The sequence below is a fragment of the Centropristis striata genome, chromosome 7, assembly GCF_030273125.1.
Source record: "Centropristis striata isolate RG_2023a ecotype Rhode Island chromosome 7, C.striata_1.0, whole genome shotgun sequence".
NCBI lineage: Eukaryota > Metazoa > Chordata > Actinopteri > Perciformes > Serranidae > Centropristis > Centropristis striata.
This window is the reverse complement of record NC_081523.1, coordinates 11,337,321-11,353,589: the sequence shown is the minus strand read 5'-3', so window position 1 is coordinate 11,353,589 and position 16,269 is coordinate 11,337,321. Positions and strand designations below refer to the sequence as shown.

Genomic DNA, 16,269 nt, shown 5'->3' with positions numbered 1-16,269 from the left:
GACAGCCACTTCAATGAAGCCTTTGTTCTCCTGTTCACATGCCACACTGAAATATGCGGCAAACCAAATGTCTTACAAGCTCACATTAAGGCTGTTCACACTGATTAGGAAACAGTTCTTATAAATTGAACTTTATTGAAAAATCTCAATAGAGGACTCTTTATAAAAAAAAAAGTACACAAACCAACATGTTTCATAGGGAAATCTTACATATTAAGATAACTTCAATCAAATATCTGTAAGTAAACTAAAGTGATATTGTCCCAGCAAGCACCATAATTTAAAGTTTCAGTACATTTCCTACAGTGAGCTTTTGTGTTAGCAGGTAGTCATCTCTGTGAGATGTTGTAAAGAGCTTTAACTGCTCGGGTAATGTTTCATGTAGAAGTCGCTAACAGCGTCATCCCTGCTCCGTCAGCACGGCGGGCCTTTTTATTGATGGGGGACTGGAAATCATTCTGGATTTGTACAAAAGTTTTGTTCTTGGTTTCCGGAACGATAAAGAAAATATATAACGCCATCGAGGAGCAGACGACCAAGAACACCAGGAAACAGTACTGCTGCAGCCCAATCTGTGCAAATACAACAGAATAGAAGAATAACACAAGTTAGCACAACTCTCTCAAACAGATTTTTTTTTCCACAGAGTGATCAGACATTTGAAAATGTAGACAAAGCTTTTAAAGAGTAAAATTCAAGAACTATCCAAGCACTTTCATCAAAATAAAGTTTACAGAATGAATGTATACCCACAGTAATCAATGTTTATTGTCATGTTGCTTACATAACCCACTATTCAACTTTGATCATATGAGAAACTTTTAAGGGAGGAGCAGGAGCAGGAGAGTAGTTAAATGCTCTTTAGACAAGGGTACATGTGTCCAAAAATAGCAAGAAAACTCCTCTTAATTGTAATATGTTTCGATCATGATTTTTTCTTGTGGTACTTTTTTCCTTTATCCATATTTATATTTAATACTTTGTTCTTTTGCACCAATATATAGCAAATTCCTTGCATGTGAAATCCAATAAAAAAACAATCTGATTCTGATTATTTACTGCTTGCTTAGTGCTTTAATTTGTCTATTTTTGAAGGTTTTTTTAGTGTCTGCAACTAGTATGGAAGCATCAGGAAGCAACAAACAAACATGATGCAGAGATTGTTCTATTTCAATATTTAAAATGTTTTCGATCAATCAATCAAATGTTATTTATATAGCGCTTTTCATACATAGAAATGTAACACAAAGTGCTTTACAAAAAATAAGAATAAAAACAGACAATAAAAAGACAAAACCCACCCCTCCCACCCCCACATACACATCTGCACGACACATACAGATATACATGCACACAAACACACATACACACATAGATACGTACACACACAAACACACACTCAGACTCACACACAGCACATATTAATTGATAGTGTAGAGACATGGCAAGGTTGTGTTTGATATGAGTGATTGGGAACAGGAAACATTAGATTATGTTGAAAATGTTTAAGAAATATATTCAAATTAACTCCTAACCTTTTAACATTACATTTGAAATTTAGCATTTTTCAAAATGCCAAGACTTTGTACAAAACCTGAAGTTCTACTTCTTGGACACCTACCACAATAAAAGGGAAGACCAGGCCGATGAAGAAGAAGCACAGCCAGTTCAGTGACCCTGCGATCATGTACGCTGCAGGACGTGCTGTCTGTGTGAACAGCTCAGTGGTCAAGATGTTAGTCACGCCACCTTCACAGAAGAAGAAACAACAAAAGAAGGTATTGTTAGTTAGTTAGCCGAGCACCATCGGTTGCTGAGGAAAGATTTCAGTGTAGTGTTTTCTAATTCAGTTACCTGGTCCTAAGCCAAAACTGAGGATAAAAGCAAAAACACACGCCATGCTCAAGTATGGAATAATTGGGCTGGCATCCTGAGAGAAGGGTAATAACACAAAAATACAATTTAGCACAAAGATGAAAATGCACAACACAATGGTTCATTTTTTTCTTTTACAAAGAGGAAGGTCACCTGATAAGAGAGCGTCACTGTAAATAAAATGCAGCAGATGCTCATTAGCATGTATCCTCCCGTGATGAGCACTTTCCTCCCCAGACAGTCAATGAGCATACCCTGTGAGACACACAGCAAGTCACAAGACCACAAAGACTCTGGAGGCTTTCTTTGATTTTTTCTTTTTTATGGGATATTGTTAGTTTTGTTTCATCAAATCTTGTTTTACCATTCCCCCTTTTAAAGCTATTTTATTTATGTGTTTTAAACATTGACAGTTTCTTTTTACCATATTTATTTTTGTCATGTTCTTTGTGCTATTCTCATTTACTTGCTGTATATAAGACAATGTTTCACTTTGGTAATGAGTGTTAATCTATTTAGGAGTGCTCTAGCTTTTTTAAACTTTTGACAAACACTTGACATTTTTATGAAAAATGTTGATGGTTTTACCCTTGTTGTCGTGCACCAGAACATCAGAATTGTAAGAAGTCAATGCACACAAAAATAAAGATTAAAACTCATACTTACAGCTGTTAAAGCTGTGATGCATTCACAGACACCAGTGCCAACGGTCACATATGGTATTTTATCAACGGGAATCCCAGATTGTTTGAACAAGTAAGCTGCGTAGAAGTAAATCTACAAGAAATATAGACAAAACACATATTACAAATTAAAAAACCTTGCTTTTTCCTAGAAAGAATACTTGTTTTGTAATATTTAGACATCAGGAATATCATCCTGTACGTACAGCATTGATGCCATTCAGCTGTTGTGCAGCGTTGAGCAGCAAGATGGTGAGAAGCTGCCAGCGGACACTACGATCGGTGAAGAGCTCCCAGGGTTTCTTGGGCTTGAAACCTGCTAAGTTACTCTTCTCCTTCTCTATATCCTCCCGTTCGGTATTATATCCAGCTATACCGTGCAGTTGCTTCAGGGCTGCAGAGTAAACACATGACAAGTGTGGTGATTGTAGATAGAATCTGTCCAAAAGGTTTTCCTTCATCAAAGCATTTCACACCAGCATGGCATTACAAGGGTGTTATCACATGTTTGAACTCACTGCAAGGAGTCTCTCTCTGCCTCTGGTGATGCAAGACAAAGGGAGTCCTCAACCCTCGAGAGTCGACCCCTGTCATGTGCACTGAATAAATTTGTCTGGGTGAAAAGATAACATTGCAGTGTGAGCTTACCTTTCTTACATCCCTCATTGTCCCCTTTGTCAATGAGCAGGTAGCGTGGGCTCTCTGGGAACCAGGGCAGGATCAGGAGCTGCAGGAACGCTGGGATACACGTGGTGGACAGCAGGAAGGGCCAGTACTCTTCTGTGCCCAGGAGCTCTCTGTGAAAACACATGTCAGTATTGCGAAAACAGATTCAGCAGAACGGTTAATATTAAATTTGGAAAATGTAAATATGCCTAATGTAAAAACTTACCTGAGGCCAACCACTTGTCCAGTCAAGATCCCAACAGTAATGAAAATGGACGTTCCCATTCCCATTGCACCACGAAATGCTGTCGGAGCAATTTCTCCCAGATACAGAGGCTGAACACAGAGGCCAATGCCTGTGCAATCAAAACATGATAAATGCAACATTTTAGAGGCTTGATGTGCAAACCAAATATTAAAATGATATCACACAGATTTTTAAATGAAAAAAAAAAATCTGTTTAATTCACAGTAAAATACCAGCAGCTGTGTTTGCTAGAATGTCACCGTAAAAATTACAGTGAGTGGGTTCTCTACTGTAAATTTAAATGTAAATAATCAGCAAAAACTGTAATTTAGACTGAAAAGTCCCCTTTATTTTTAGGGTAATTGTGTCCTTGTGATAATTTGGTATTTCTCCATTAATTTTACAGGAACATTTTATATTTTTAAAGTAAAACTGTGTGTTTTCTACAGTTTTTCAAAAGTTGTATACGATTACTTGATTTACGGTAATTAAAAGTGTCTACTACAATGATATGCAATTTTTAATTTTAAACCCTATTTCTCATACAATTTGACAGTGTTTTACTGTAATTTCTATAAACATAATACACAGATGTGTGTCACTGGGATGTAGGAATGATGGCTGTTGCTATATACCAGTATTCGTGATATTTGTGATATTTTAAAAAGTACATGATATCATGTTAATAATACACATGAAAATATCCTGTAAAAAACGTGGCATGGCTTAAATAATTTAATCTGTTTGTATTTTTACTATCCGTAAAGTGCAATTGTTCTTTTTGAACACTTTTGTAAAGTTTTGGTTGCACTTCTCATACAAAAAGCTTGTCTTTATTGTCCTGTCAGTTTTACAGACTGTGCTTTTTGGGCTGCAGGGGACTTTTTCGTAGCAATACCACTGGATTTATTGGCTTACACATGATAAATTGCCCTCTACAGTGCTGCTCCAATGGAGAAAACAAGGTGCAGTGCCTTATGGACACACTTAAATGTTAGAAAACTATGTGTGAAAGTTGGCGCCAAACACACAAATTTAAGTTAAATGTGACAGATTTTTCCTTTAAAAATGTTTTTCTATAGATATGATGATAATTACATTAAAATCAGTTTCTTTTGGTAATGATGATAACCATGAGTGAAAATCGGATATTGTAACAGCCCTTCACTTTATATGTATTTCTGAACTACACTGCAAAAAAAGAAAAGTTGGGTGAATTCAAAATTTCAAGGCAACAAACTTCGATAAAATTTTAAATTGGACAATTAAACTAAATATTTTAAGTTTTGTTTTTGAATTTGCTCAACTCTGAATTCATATTTTTGTCAACTCAACTGTAAGTTGTACTAACTTACAATTTTACATTGTAATAACTTTTCATCCTTACTTCTGCTAACTTCTGCAATGTGCTGAATTGGCACGATTGTAACGCCGCTATGAAATGTCAGCTAATGTTGTGACCACAATTTTGATTTAGCATTGATACGCTAATGGCTACTCTTGTAGCTGTAACAAGCAGCGCCACTAGCTTCAGTTAGCTGCTAGCATCGGTTAGCCGCTAGCATCGGTTAGCCGCTAGCTTTCGCTAATGAATTTCACCGCTTTCCTGCATTTCACAACAAAGAAATAAGAGTTAGCAGAACTATTGTCCCTTGTTGTGAACCCCAACTTAAAGATATAAGTAACAACAACTCACCAACTTGTTTTTGAGCAGACAACTGGCTTCCTTTTTTGTGCTAACTTATTATTGCCCTCAATGTCAATCATTTATATTTCCAAGTTTTACCAACTTAAATCACTGTTTTAGGCAAAAAAATCAACATGGTCTCACAGAAATCCGTGAAATAGCCACGGATTTCGCTTAACTCAAAATCCGTGGAATAGCCACGGAATCGCTCAAATTTCCGTGAAAATGACACGGATTTCGCTACAATGCAAGTTAATGACAGTCATATCCCGTGGCTATTCCAACATACGAAGTGATTATGTACATTAATGTGATCAAAATCCATTTTTATGCAGAAACTAAGTCAAAATATTGATTTTTCACTAAAAATGAGAGACCTGTCCACCATGTTTTTTATTCTGACTGCTGGGACCTTGAAAGTCACGTGACTTGGAACAAACCAATAGCCACGGGATATGACTGTCATTAACTTGCATTGTAGCGAAATCCGTGTCAGTTTCACGGAAATTTGAGCAATTCCGTGGCTATTCCACGGATTTTGAGTTAAGCGAAATCCGTGGCTATTTCACGGATTTCTGTGAGACCAGGTTAAAAAAAATACAAGTTGGCTTTTTTGCAGTGTATTTACCTGCATTCATTCCAGTGAAAAGACGTCCAGCGATGAGTAACTCAAAACATCCTGTAGGGTAACTCAGGCCCATCAGTAGAGCACCAATTAATGCAAATATATTATTGGCCAACAGCGTCCCTTTCCTGGAAAATCAATATTACATTACAGCTTGATAACTGAAAGTCAATATGAAAAAAAAGGGTAACTTTCCCCAAAGCATCATTTTCTGTCCATACCTCCCCAGCTTCACAGACAACGTCCCACCGACTGTCACTCCTATAAGTCCCCCGATGGTGAATATAGAGACAATAGTGGACCACAGCAGCGTGAGACCTTCTGCTGATATGTCTGTTTGGTAACGCTCCCTCCAGGTTTGGTTGATGAAATCCTGCACATACTAGAAAGAAAAGAAAGAATAGCACACATTCAGCAGGTGAAATAAAATGGCTCATTACTGAGTCAAAATATTAGAAAGATTTGTGCAAGCATATTTACCAGACATGGATATAGAGTGGATATAAGCAGTGGAGTGGAAAGTTTTCAGATCCTTTTACTTAAGTAAAAGTACAAACACTGCATGTTAAAAAAAAAAAAAGTCCTGCATTGAAAATTTACTTCAGGAAAGTATGTAAGTATAGTCAGGGAAATGTGCTCAAAGTATTGAACATAAAATCAGATCGGATTTGTTTGTTAAGTTGGTGCTTATTTTGAACTATTAGCTAATTATTTTATTATGTATTAATCTTCTGTTTATTTTCTCCATAAATTGAATTACTTTTTGGTTTGAAAAAAGTGTAAAAATTGTGAGAAATGGCGTCTCAATTACTCATAACCTCAAAGTAACACATTGGCCATGTTTGTCTTCTCAAACCAATGGTCCAAACAAACAAAAATACATTAGAATTATTAAACAAAAATGCAGCAAACCTTCCCATTTGTGAAGCTGGCAACAAAAAATGACTTAAATAATTAAAATAGTTTCCATTTATTTTCTGTAATTAGCTGTATTGAATTTACTGTTGGTACAGTTCTTTAACTGATAACAAAGCATCATATTTACAAGCTCTTCATCTTTTGTTTGCAAAAATCTCCATTTGTAAATTAGTAAATAATGCTATCAGAGAAATATAGTGAAGTAAAAATTAGAATATCTGCTGGAGGAGAAGTATAAAGTAACATAAAATGGACTTAAGTACCCCACATTTATACTTGAGTACACGAACTGAGTTACATTACCATGTGACAGTAGTGATGGAAAATGTTATGTATGTACCTAAAAAGTTAATGTAAATAAATATCCCTACTGTACAGTAACTCAGGAGGGTTATTACCATTGTGGGACCGTTGATGACAGATACATTGTATCCATACTGAAAGGTTCCTCCTATACACGCAGCACATGCAGCCAGCACCAGGGATTTGTTTGGTAACTGCAACACAACAAAGATACAAAACAAATAATTACATATAACAGAAAGAGAATTATTGAATAGAAAGCAGCACGCCATGCCAGTTAAGTCTTTTGAATTATCCACATACCTTTGGTCGGTCTCTATATTTAAAGTCTTTGACAAGCAGAGGTTCATATTCCTCCAAAAGCTCCTTTGGCATTTTGTCCCTGATGTTCTTTTCAAAGTCCGATATATTTGCACAGAGTCTCCTTCACGTAAAGAGTTTGTTCTCAACAGGAAGCCTGATCACGACTGGTGGGTGGATTTATCCTGACGAGGATACAACTGATCCGTTGTCAGTAATTGACCGTGAGCTGAAGAATCGGATCCATTAATCCGTGTTTATCAAGATTTCACAGCGTTGTAGGTTACTGTAGCTGCAGCAAAATGTCACATCCAACTGGGTGTTTTTTCCTCAAAGGAAACAACAGAAGTGGGCTGCATATAAAGTGCTGAGGAGCTGTTGGTTTTCCCGAAAAACCCATGACATAAATTGAAATGTTTTGAATGCAATTCCGAGTGGAAAACCGCATTAGAGTTGTCTTATAAACAGAAGCAGAGGAGGAGTTGAGGACAGTGCGGAGGACAGTCAGTCCTTTGTTCACTTAATATCCAACTTTATTAAAAGGTTGCATTTTTATAATGAATCCAAACGTCACCCTGTAAGATGTTAGATTCAGATGTAATAACTAAACAGGGACATAAAGGTCAGTCCCTATGGCTCCTGCCTGACAATGTTCACTTGATTGAAAATTAATTTTGTATCTGCCTTGTGATTCAGACTCCCACCAAAAAATTTCATGGGGTCTTCCCTGGCCCATATGATGCACCCTTCCACGAAGTTTCATAACAATCGGACCATAAGTTTCTCTGAAATCCTGCTGACAAACAAACAAACTAACAAACCAAGCTGAAATCATGAGGTCCTTTGTCTCCTTTATTTTGCTGCTTTGCTACCCTGACAGAAACTTCAATAAGGTAACCTAATGTTTGGTATGTTTGCCCAAAAAATGATGAGTTTCCAACCGATCTTCTGTAAACTGACCTATCAGTTAATCAAATAAATGTTTCAGCTCCAAATCGAACAATTAATCCGTAACAAAGTGAGCAAAAGAGGTAAAAATCTGGACTATTACTTCCAAAAAAAACTTCAAATTTTAAATAAAATCTTATTAGATTAGAAGAGATTCATGATTGTGAATGTACAAAAACATACAATGAAATTCAGGTAGACTCAACAGCCTGGGTTCAATGTAAGAAAAGATATTCATAAATACATTATAATGCTTTCACTCCATTCACTCATACTCACATTCTACACATTAACACATGTGCCAGCATTTGTACCATACACTCGTACACAATGTATGCAGTTAAAAAGTGCTCAATGGTATTATTGCACATCATAATTAACATAGGTTACTGCACTTTAGGTTGGGATGTATTTTGGGGGGGTTGCTAGAGTTCTTTACTGTGATAGATTTTAGATAGAAACTGTTCATAAATCTTGGTGGTGGTGCATGTTTTGACCTGTAGCGTTTCTTGGAGATTCATTGTATAATGAACTGAGTCCATATTGAATCCATTATTATGATAAGTGAAATTTCCATTTGCTATCTTGCCTTTGTAAATGTGGAAAAGGGAAAACTTAAACGATGCTGACAACTATAAAAAATACTGAAGCAATCCTGCTGACAAACAGGCATCAAACAAACTGAACCATAAACACAACCTTTTGTTGGCGGTAAAGGCTCTCATGGCCAACTGCACAATCAAACTGTGAGGCTGTGAGAGCTCAAAGAACACAAAGTAACATTGGCCTATAAATGACGATACCAACTAACAAGCCAAACAAGTTATAAAAGGCAAAGTAAGGCAAGTGCACACAGTATTATACAGCAAACTAACTATCAGTACAGAAGCCCACACGGTGACTTAATATTAAAAATTGGATTTGTTTTCAACTTACCATTATCGTTGCTTTTGTCACAACCACTTCCAGTCACGAGCAGGTAAAGAGTAGAGTGATTTTATTTGAAAGGTTAAGCTTTATAGTTTACATTCACCCTGATTACCTCCTTGCACTTGACTCCCCAGGAACTGACTGGCCAGCAGCTCAGTACCATTATAATACACCAGTGCACGCTTTAATCAATATGACACATACATGAACAGAAAGTGAACACATTCCAAAGTTTACCCACCTGATTGTTATCAATGTAAACAATTCACAACAACCTCCTGCCCTCAGCTGACCTGGTTACCTGAAATGAACTGAATGAGCTTCAGCAGTGTTTGACTGTTGAAGATATCGGCCAAAGAGATGTCTGCCTTCTCATGAAATTAATGGGAGAAAAAAAGAAAATTCAGCAGTGTTTTTTTTTTTTGTTGCCTTTTTGAGCACCATAAGCCCCAATCAGCTTATCTAGTCCCATTATACTTGAGAGAAGGCAGACATCTTTACAGGCAATATTTCCAAAACCTGGCAACTCACAACAACAAAAATCTAGATTGACAAGAAGTGGGTTTATGGTGAGCCACTTTGCGACAGCTTTATCTTGGAAACTAGGAAACAACATAATCCAGCTAGAACAGTTTCATATAACTGGACATCAATCTCAACAGAATGCCTTACTTATTTTTATTGGATGGGCCAAGAAGGAAAATGCTTTCTCCACAAATACTTATCACCTGAATTGTGGCTCGAAAGTTACACAAAATTGCATAGAAATGTACATTCACTGGCCACTTATGAGGGAAAACCTGTTCAACTGCTTGTTAATGCAAATATCTATGCCAGAGGTCAGAGAATTACCAGACTGACTTGAAATAATAGAACCGTTACAACCAAGGTATTCAGAGGAACACCTCTGAACACACAACACAGCAACAGGAGACCACACCGGCCACTTTATTAAGTATACACTTATACTCACACTATTACCCAATAAAGTGGCCAGTAAGTGCATGTTTGATTCAATGTCAAGCTGCCCAATCTATGTGTTTTAAAATCTTATGTCATTAGTTGCAGCCCTCCACATCAAAAGTGTCACAGAGAAATGAAGCACTTTCAGACTACATGCCGTAAATTGTTTTGTCTGAATTTGCTGGGAATCCGTCCTGGGGACAGGCATTCAGAGTAACTATATAGAAATAGCCAGTCTCTTAGGTGATTTCTTGTTTTCTTATATAGGTTCTAATAGAGGATGAATTACATTGAAACTGTTTCATAACCAGTTAAAAACTCATTGCAGTTGCTTTAAGAAGTGGTACAAGTTACAAACCAAACTAACTGCACAGTTACATTCCTCTTCTTTTCTGACTGCTATTCATTGAGCATCATCCAATAACCACAGTCATGGAAAAAATTATTAAACCACCATTGTTTTCTTCACTTTATTGTTCAATTTAATGCCTGGTACAACTAAAGGTACATTTGTTTGGACAAATATAATGATAACAACAGAAAAAGCTCATAAGAGTTTAATTTAAGAGCTGACATCTAGCCATTTTCCATGGTTTTCTTGATAATGATTATGGTTATTATTAAGTAAACCGTGGAAAATGGCTAGATTTAGTTGTACCAGGCATTAAAATGAACAAGACATTGAAGAAAAAGGGTGGTCAAATCATTTTTTCCATGACTGTATAACAATAATTAAAATGAAAAATAAACCCCAGCACCTGTTTGGCAATACTCTTACTTTCAAGGTAAAATCTCCCACTGTTCCACCTACAGTACATTTTAAAGCAGTAATGAAAAGTTGACTTTAGATGTTTTGATTAAGACATATTCACACTAAATTTGCTAAAGTTCAAAACAAAGCACACATTTCCATTGCAGCCTTTAGTGTTGATTTGAACTCACCTCTCTTTTTGATCGTGCAGGCTCCTCATTAGCGTTCATTTTGGAAGATACCGTAAAGTGTTTGAAAAGACCATTTATAATGGATGTTCCACTTCAGTAGATGAGCTTACATAATGGCCTACTATTGTAAGGTGCAGCATATGATCTCAGCAGCAGGGGGGAGACTCAGTAACCCCCAAAGCACATTCCAGCACGCTCTAAAAAAATGCTGGGTTGAACATAAACCAACTTAGGTTATGTTGATCCAGAACTGGGTCACTTTGACCCTACATGTTGGGTTAATTATACATCCCAACCTGCTTATATGTAGTTTTTATTATTTTGCTGGTTTAGGACAGTTCCACCACAAATCAAAAACATATTTTTCTCCTACCTGTAGAGCTATATTTCTACAGGAAGGTAGACCAGGCAGCGTTAAATTAAAAATGTAAGTTTCCCCTAAAGGTGCTGCACATGACATCCATATTATTAATAAATCTGTGTTCGATGGGCGGGACTTAAGGACGGGTGGAGTGACCACAAGTAAACAATATTAAGGTTGGGTTAAAAATTTGATCCAGTATTTTTTAGAGTGCATGCTGCTGAGACTAAAGAAGGGGCTTGTTGTTGAAATGAACTGAATGGGACACTACATACGTATTTATAAGCAATTTACAAACAAACATGATCTCAGTATTCTCCATTTGTGTGCAAGAAAAGATTATGATCAGTAAACACCATAGACTTCCAGAGTACACTAAGAATGTATGGACGTGTAAATCACTTGGTTTGACTGCTATCAGGCTATTAAGGTGTTACATGTTATCAACACACTGTTTAAAATGTCCCATTTTGTAAAAAAAAAAAAAAATAAAAAAAAAAAAGTTACATTTATATAACTCTTCTGATTATAAAGTAAGTTGGGACATTGTGTAAAACAAAAATTAAAAATACAAAAAAATAAAAAATAAATGAGAGCATATGTTTAAGTTTCCCAGCATTAGATATTTTTTTCTTTGTGCCGTGTTTAATTTGGATTCATTGCATTTTGATTTTGTTGTGTTTTTTACAGCGTCACAACTTTTTTGGAATCTGGGTTGAATATAAATACTGTGAAAGTATGAAAACATTGAGAATCCACAGAGAAATGCATGATGAAAGTAATTTACCTTTATTTTGGAAATACTGCTTTGTTGTTGTTGTTGGGTTTAAACATTTTTTTTTTAATCTAAAAAAATTGTTTGGATTTAAGTGTGGTTGTGTGGAGCAGTGTATACAAGTAAAAAAAAAAACAGTAGAAAATGTTTTTTAAAAAAGTGGATTCCTCTATGAAACATTAATGCATTTTCTGTTCAAGGCCTTCTCCAACACAATGCAATCACATCAGTGGTTGGGTTGAGTACTTTTAGATATATAATAGATAAAATAACTTTTAACCCTTTATCAGGCAAAGAACTATATTTGGTAACTTCAGGTAATATTTCGAGAAAAAAGTTGCAAATTTACTAGATTAAAGTGGCAAATCTACAAGAAAAAAAAGTTGCAGATTTAAGAGATTTAAAGTGGCAAATCTTCACGAAAAAAGTCGCAGATTTACGAGAAAAAAGTGGGAAAAAAGCTCCTTTTTTCTCCCAGATTCACCACTTTAAATCTCATAAATCTACGCATTTTTTTTCTCGTAGATTTGCCACTTTAATCTCGTAAACTTTTTTCTCAAAATATTATTTCGTATGGGTTTTTTTTTTACACATTCTGGCAGTATGTAATATTCTCCAATATTCTTTAGGGTTGAAATTTGCAAGTATTTCAATGAGTGCCCTATTAAGGGTTAAAGTGGTGAATCTGGGAGAAAAAAGTTGCTTTTTACCACTTTTTTCTCGTAAATCTGCAACTTTTTTTCTTGTAGATTTGCCACTTTAATCTAGTAAATTTGCAACTTTTTTTCTCGAAATATTACCTGAAGTTACCAAATATAGTTCTTTGCCTGATAAAGGGTTAAACAAAAAGTAAATTTTCAGCATCAGTTGCTTTTAATTGCTACCAATATCAGCCCATAATCACTATGCACGCATGACCCAAAGATTTGAATAGTTCACCGACCAAAAACTTTTAATCCTGTAAGCACCTTTTACACAATTTACCAAGGCCATTTGAGCCTTAATGTGAAAATCCACCCCAAAACAAAATTCACACACTCCTTCTCCTGTTATTCCAAACAAATTAGAATTCAGTGGTGTGAGCATCCTCAAGCTGCTTTACAGGCAGCAGATAAAAGAAACACTCGTGACCGTAACTATGGGAAAACCATGTGATTCACTCCTCCTCCTAAAAAAACCCATGTCAGTGTAAAACAAAAAAAATGTTTGAGCAACCACACCACCAGACGTTAAGAAAAACTTGAAGATCTTGTTTTGTTATGTAGCTCAAACAGAGGGATCAGTATTAAACTGAAACTGTTTATAAAAGGTTAAAAAGTCCTTGTAGCTGCCTCAAGGGCTAACATTTTTGTAATTTGTCTTTTATTTCCACACATTTTGTTCTGGTTGATCCATGGATTTATCATAAAAGACTTATTGCAAGTTTTAGAAAGGAAGCAAGGAGGCGTATATGTTTTATAAAGGTTATTTTACTACTACTAACATCATAATTTTGTTGTCTTTTTTGTAAGTCAACTTCACATGTCATGTATAAAGAACAATATAGTTTTTGGTTTTGGGTGGACTTTCTCTTTAATCTAACCACTGCTTAAGTAAATCCCTCATTTGCTCCTGACCAACAATGAGCTAAATAAAGCTTTGATGTTACAACCGGACAGTTGAGGTTACAATAGCATTATAAAAATAATTCTACACACTGTGTTGAAAAGCAAGCAAGAATCTGGGTTTTCTCTGTACAACAGAAAGTAACAAAGTACATTTACTCAAATACTGCTTAAGTACAGTTCGGAGATGCTCGTAATTTACTTGGGTTTTTCCTTTTCTGCTACTTTATACTTTTAACCTTCTACATTTGCATGATCAAGACAATTCAAATATGCTTTATTACTATTTCCAAAGCAGGTTGTAGAGTGTTAGGTAAAAAAAAAAGACAGCTATAGTCACTACTTTACTTTATAGAATAAGATTTTAAAAACTTACAATGAGCAAACATACTTCTCTTCCTCTCCTTGTAAATATATAAACATAGACAGGACGTGACTGCACATGTAGCATACACATTCAAGAACATCATCATCATCATAATTAAATCATTAAAAGCAAAAAACAGCAACACGCTCTTTAACAGAGGTAACTTTAGACTAGAATATATCAGATAACACTAACTGTAAGACTAATCATTGACTATTAGCTATTTTACTTGAAAATACTATATAGTCATATACTTATTAAACTACATTAATAATGTAACTATATACACATAATGGTTTGCCACTCTGAAAAGTGTATTCAATTGTCCCTCATGAACTTCCAGGAACTATCTGAAGTCTACATGGATCAAGTGAGGAGTAAGGGTGTGTGAACTGTGTGTAATATAGTTACAATGATCTCCAGCATGACCATCTACAACATCAGTCTTGTTTACATGTTGATGCATCAGTTACAGTATATATTCCAAGAACATAATATATAATTAGCATAACAATAGGCCCTTTTATAGTGCATGCCGTGACCTTTACGGTTCTGTAACGACTCGCCTGCACTGTGAACAGAAGCAGGATGCCTAGATCGAATGATCCCAACCAATTTATGCCTTCAGAGATAGTCAAAGAGGAAAATTGGTGGGAACTGTTGGAAGCGGGACCACTATAAAATCGGCAAGGCGGAATATTTGGCGTTGCATGCCAGGGCCGGTTCTAGGCAGGCATATATGAGGGGGCAGTCAGAAATGTGAAGGGGGCCTCATGTGTACACATCATGCTCCAGCACTTTTTTCCCCCTGTGCTTATATTAACGTTGCTTTCTTCATTGAAAGGGGTCCATGTGTCCAACCCCAACCTGGAGAAGTGGATTACACTTTGTCAGGCCTCTACCTTCAGACATGTCCAACGTGGGTGTCCCACCTGAAGACTAAGCTCCTGCTGGTTTAGCTCTTAAGGTCACTGAGGCATGCAAACCCTCTGACCACAATAAGGTGTGTGTGTGTTATATTATATTAATGTTGTGAGTATATTAAAATGTCCCCCTCTTGCCCCAGCGTAGAGCCGGCCTCGAGACAGACCATTACATTTGGAACTGCCACAAGACCACTGTTTAGCTCATTTTCGGCACCTGGTACAGCATCAAATTTCGCTCACTAGCAGACAGCTGCCTAGTTAGCTAGACTGGTGAGACCTAGGGCCGGCCCCATGCATGCAGGCTACTGCAGCCTGAACAAATAGCTTCCCTACAAGTATTTACACCAGGCGAGACTTGCCTAAGTGAAGTAATTGCAAATCCGATACACAACATTGTAGACAATGCAATGTTGTACATGCTACAATGATTTAGCCTGTATCACCAGCTGTTCAGCATTTACAGGGTTCTTTTTTTTTTTTTTTTTACACAAATATGGTCAAATAAGTGTAATGCCAGGAAGGTATGACAGTATTAAAAAAATAGATGCTGTCCAATTCTATTGTCATCACATTTGTAATTCTTCATTACTGTTACAACTTACCCTAGGTTGTGTTATATCTTAGGCTCTCCCAAGTAACGGGGCAGATTGTAACAATGGAACTCCCTGTATTTGATCGTTTCATTTTTTCTGATATAGTTGGAGACGTTGGAAATGCTGCCTTTTGTATAAGATAAATAAGGGTACTTTGTGTCAAAATGTGAGAGCTCTCACACAAAAATTCAGGAAGTTGTAGTTGCTGAGACAAAAAGTGTTACAACCATCCCCGGTCTCCCCTATTTGGTGTAAATGTCAGTGCGTATGTCCACTCACCTGTTCTTATGTTTCGTCTTTTCAGCTCCAACATTTGCCTGCTTTGATTGACAGAAAATCCAGGCTTTTTCAAGGCAGGGCTAAGGGTCAAGTCTGATTCCTGAAAAATAATCAAACCTGAGGGGAGAGGGGATTAATAATTTTATTTAATTATTATTAATAAATAAGTATATAAAATGAAATACAGTCCTTGGTCCCCTCTTACCCTTTTTACATCTATCTATTTTATGATTTTATCACTCTAAAATCACTTTAAAAACCCACCTCTGTTGTTTTT

General features: G+C 36.3%; 1 protein-coding gene across 2 annotated transcripts; it reads right to left on the bottom strand.

Moving 5' to 3' along the window:
- Window positions 1–167: 167 nt before the first annotated feature.
- Window positions 168–9,345, bottom strand: slc2a11b (solute carrier family 2 member 11b). Of its 2 annotated transcripts, none has more exons than XM_059337756.1 (12): window positions 9,189–9,345; window positions 7,100–7,198; window positions 6,005–6,165; window positions 5,787–5,911; window positions 3,451–3,580; window positions 3,207–3,355; window positions 2,765–2,952; window positions 2,542–2,652; window positions 2,029–2,130; window positions 1,855–1,930; window positions 1,622–1,749; window positions 168–572 (listed from the first exon to the last, which is right to left on the bottom strand). In XM_059337756.1, the coding sequence occupies exons 1-12, from the start codon at window positions 9,189–9,191 to the stop codon at window positions 378–380; spliced, it is 1,467 nt and encodes a 488-aa protein (XP_059193739.1). In that variant the 5' UTR covers window positions 9,192–9,345; the 3' UTR covers window positions 168–377. The 2 variants fall into 2 exon arrangements, with proteins under 2 accessions (XP_059193739.1, XP_059193738.1); XM_059337755.1 differs by lacking the exon at window positions 9,189–9,345 and adding an exon at window positions 7,308–7,801.
- Between the last annotated feature and the right edge of the window lie 6,924 nt (window positions 9,346–16,269).

Excerpts from the sequence above, each read along its gene's own strand:
- slc2a11b (XM_059337755.1), bottom strand. The coding sequence starts at position 7,379 with ATGCCAAAGGAGCTTTTGGAGGAATATGAACCTCTGCTTGTCAAAGAC. Across the intron at positions 2,131-2,541 it reads GCATCACAGCTTTAACAGCT|GGTATGCTCATTGACTGTCT; the intron begins GTAAGTATGAGT and ends TGTGTCTCACAG. Across the intron at positions 1,931-2,028 it reads CAGTGACGCTCTCTTATCAG|GATGCCAGCCCAATTATTCC; the intron begins GTGACCTTCCTC and ends CCCTTCTCTCAG.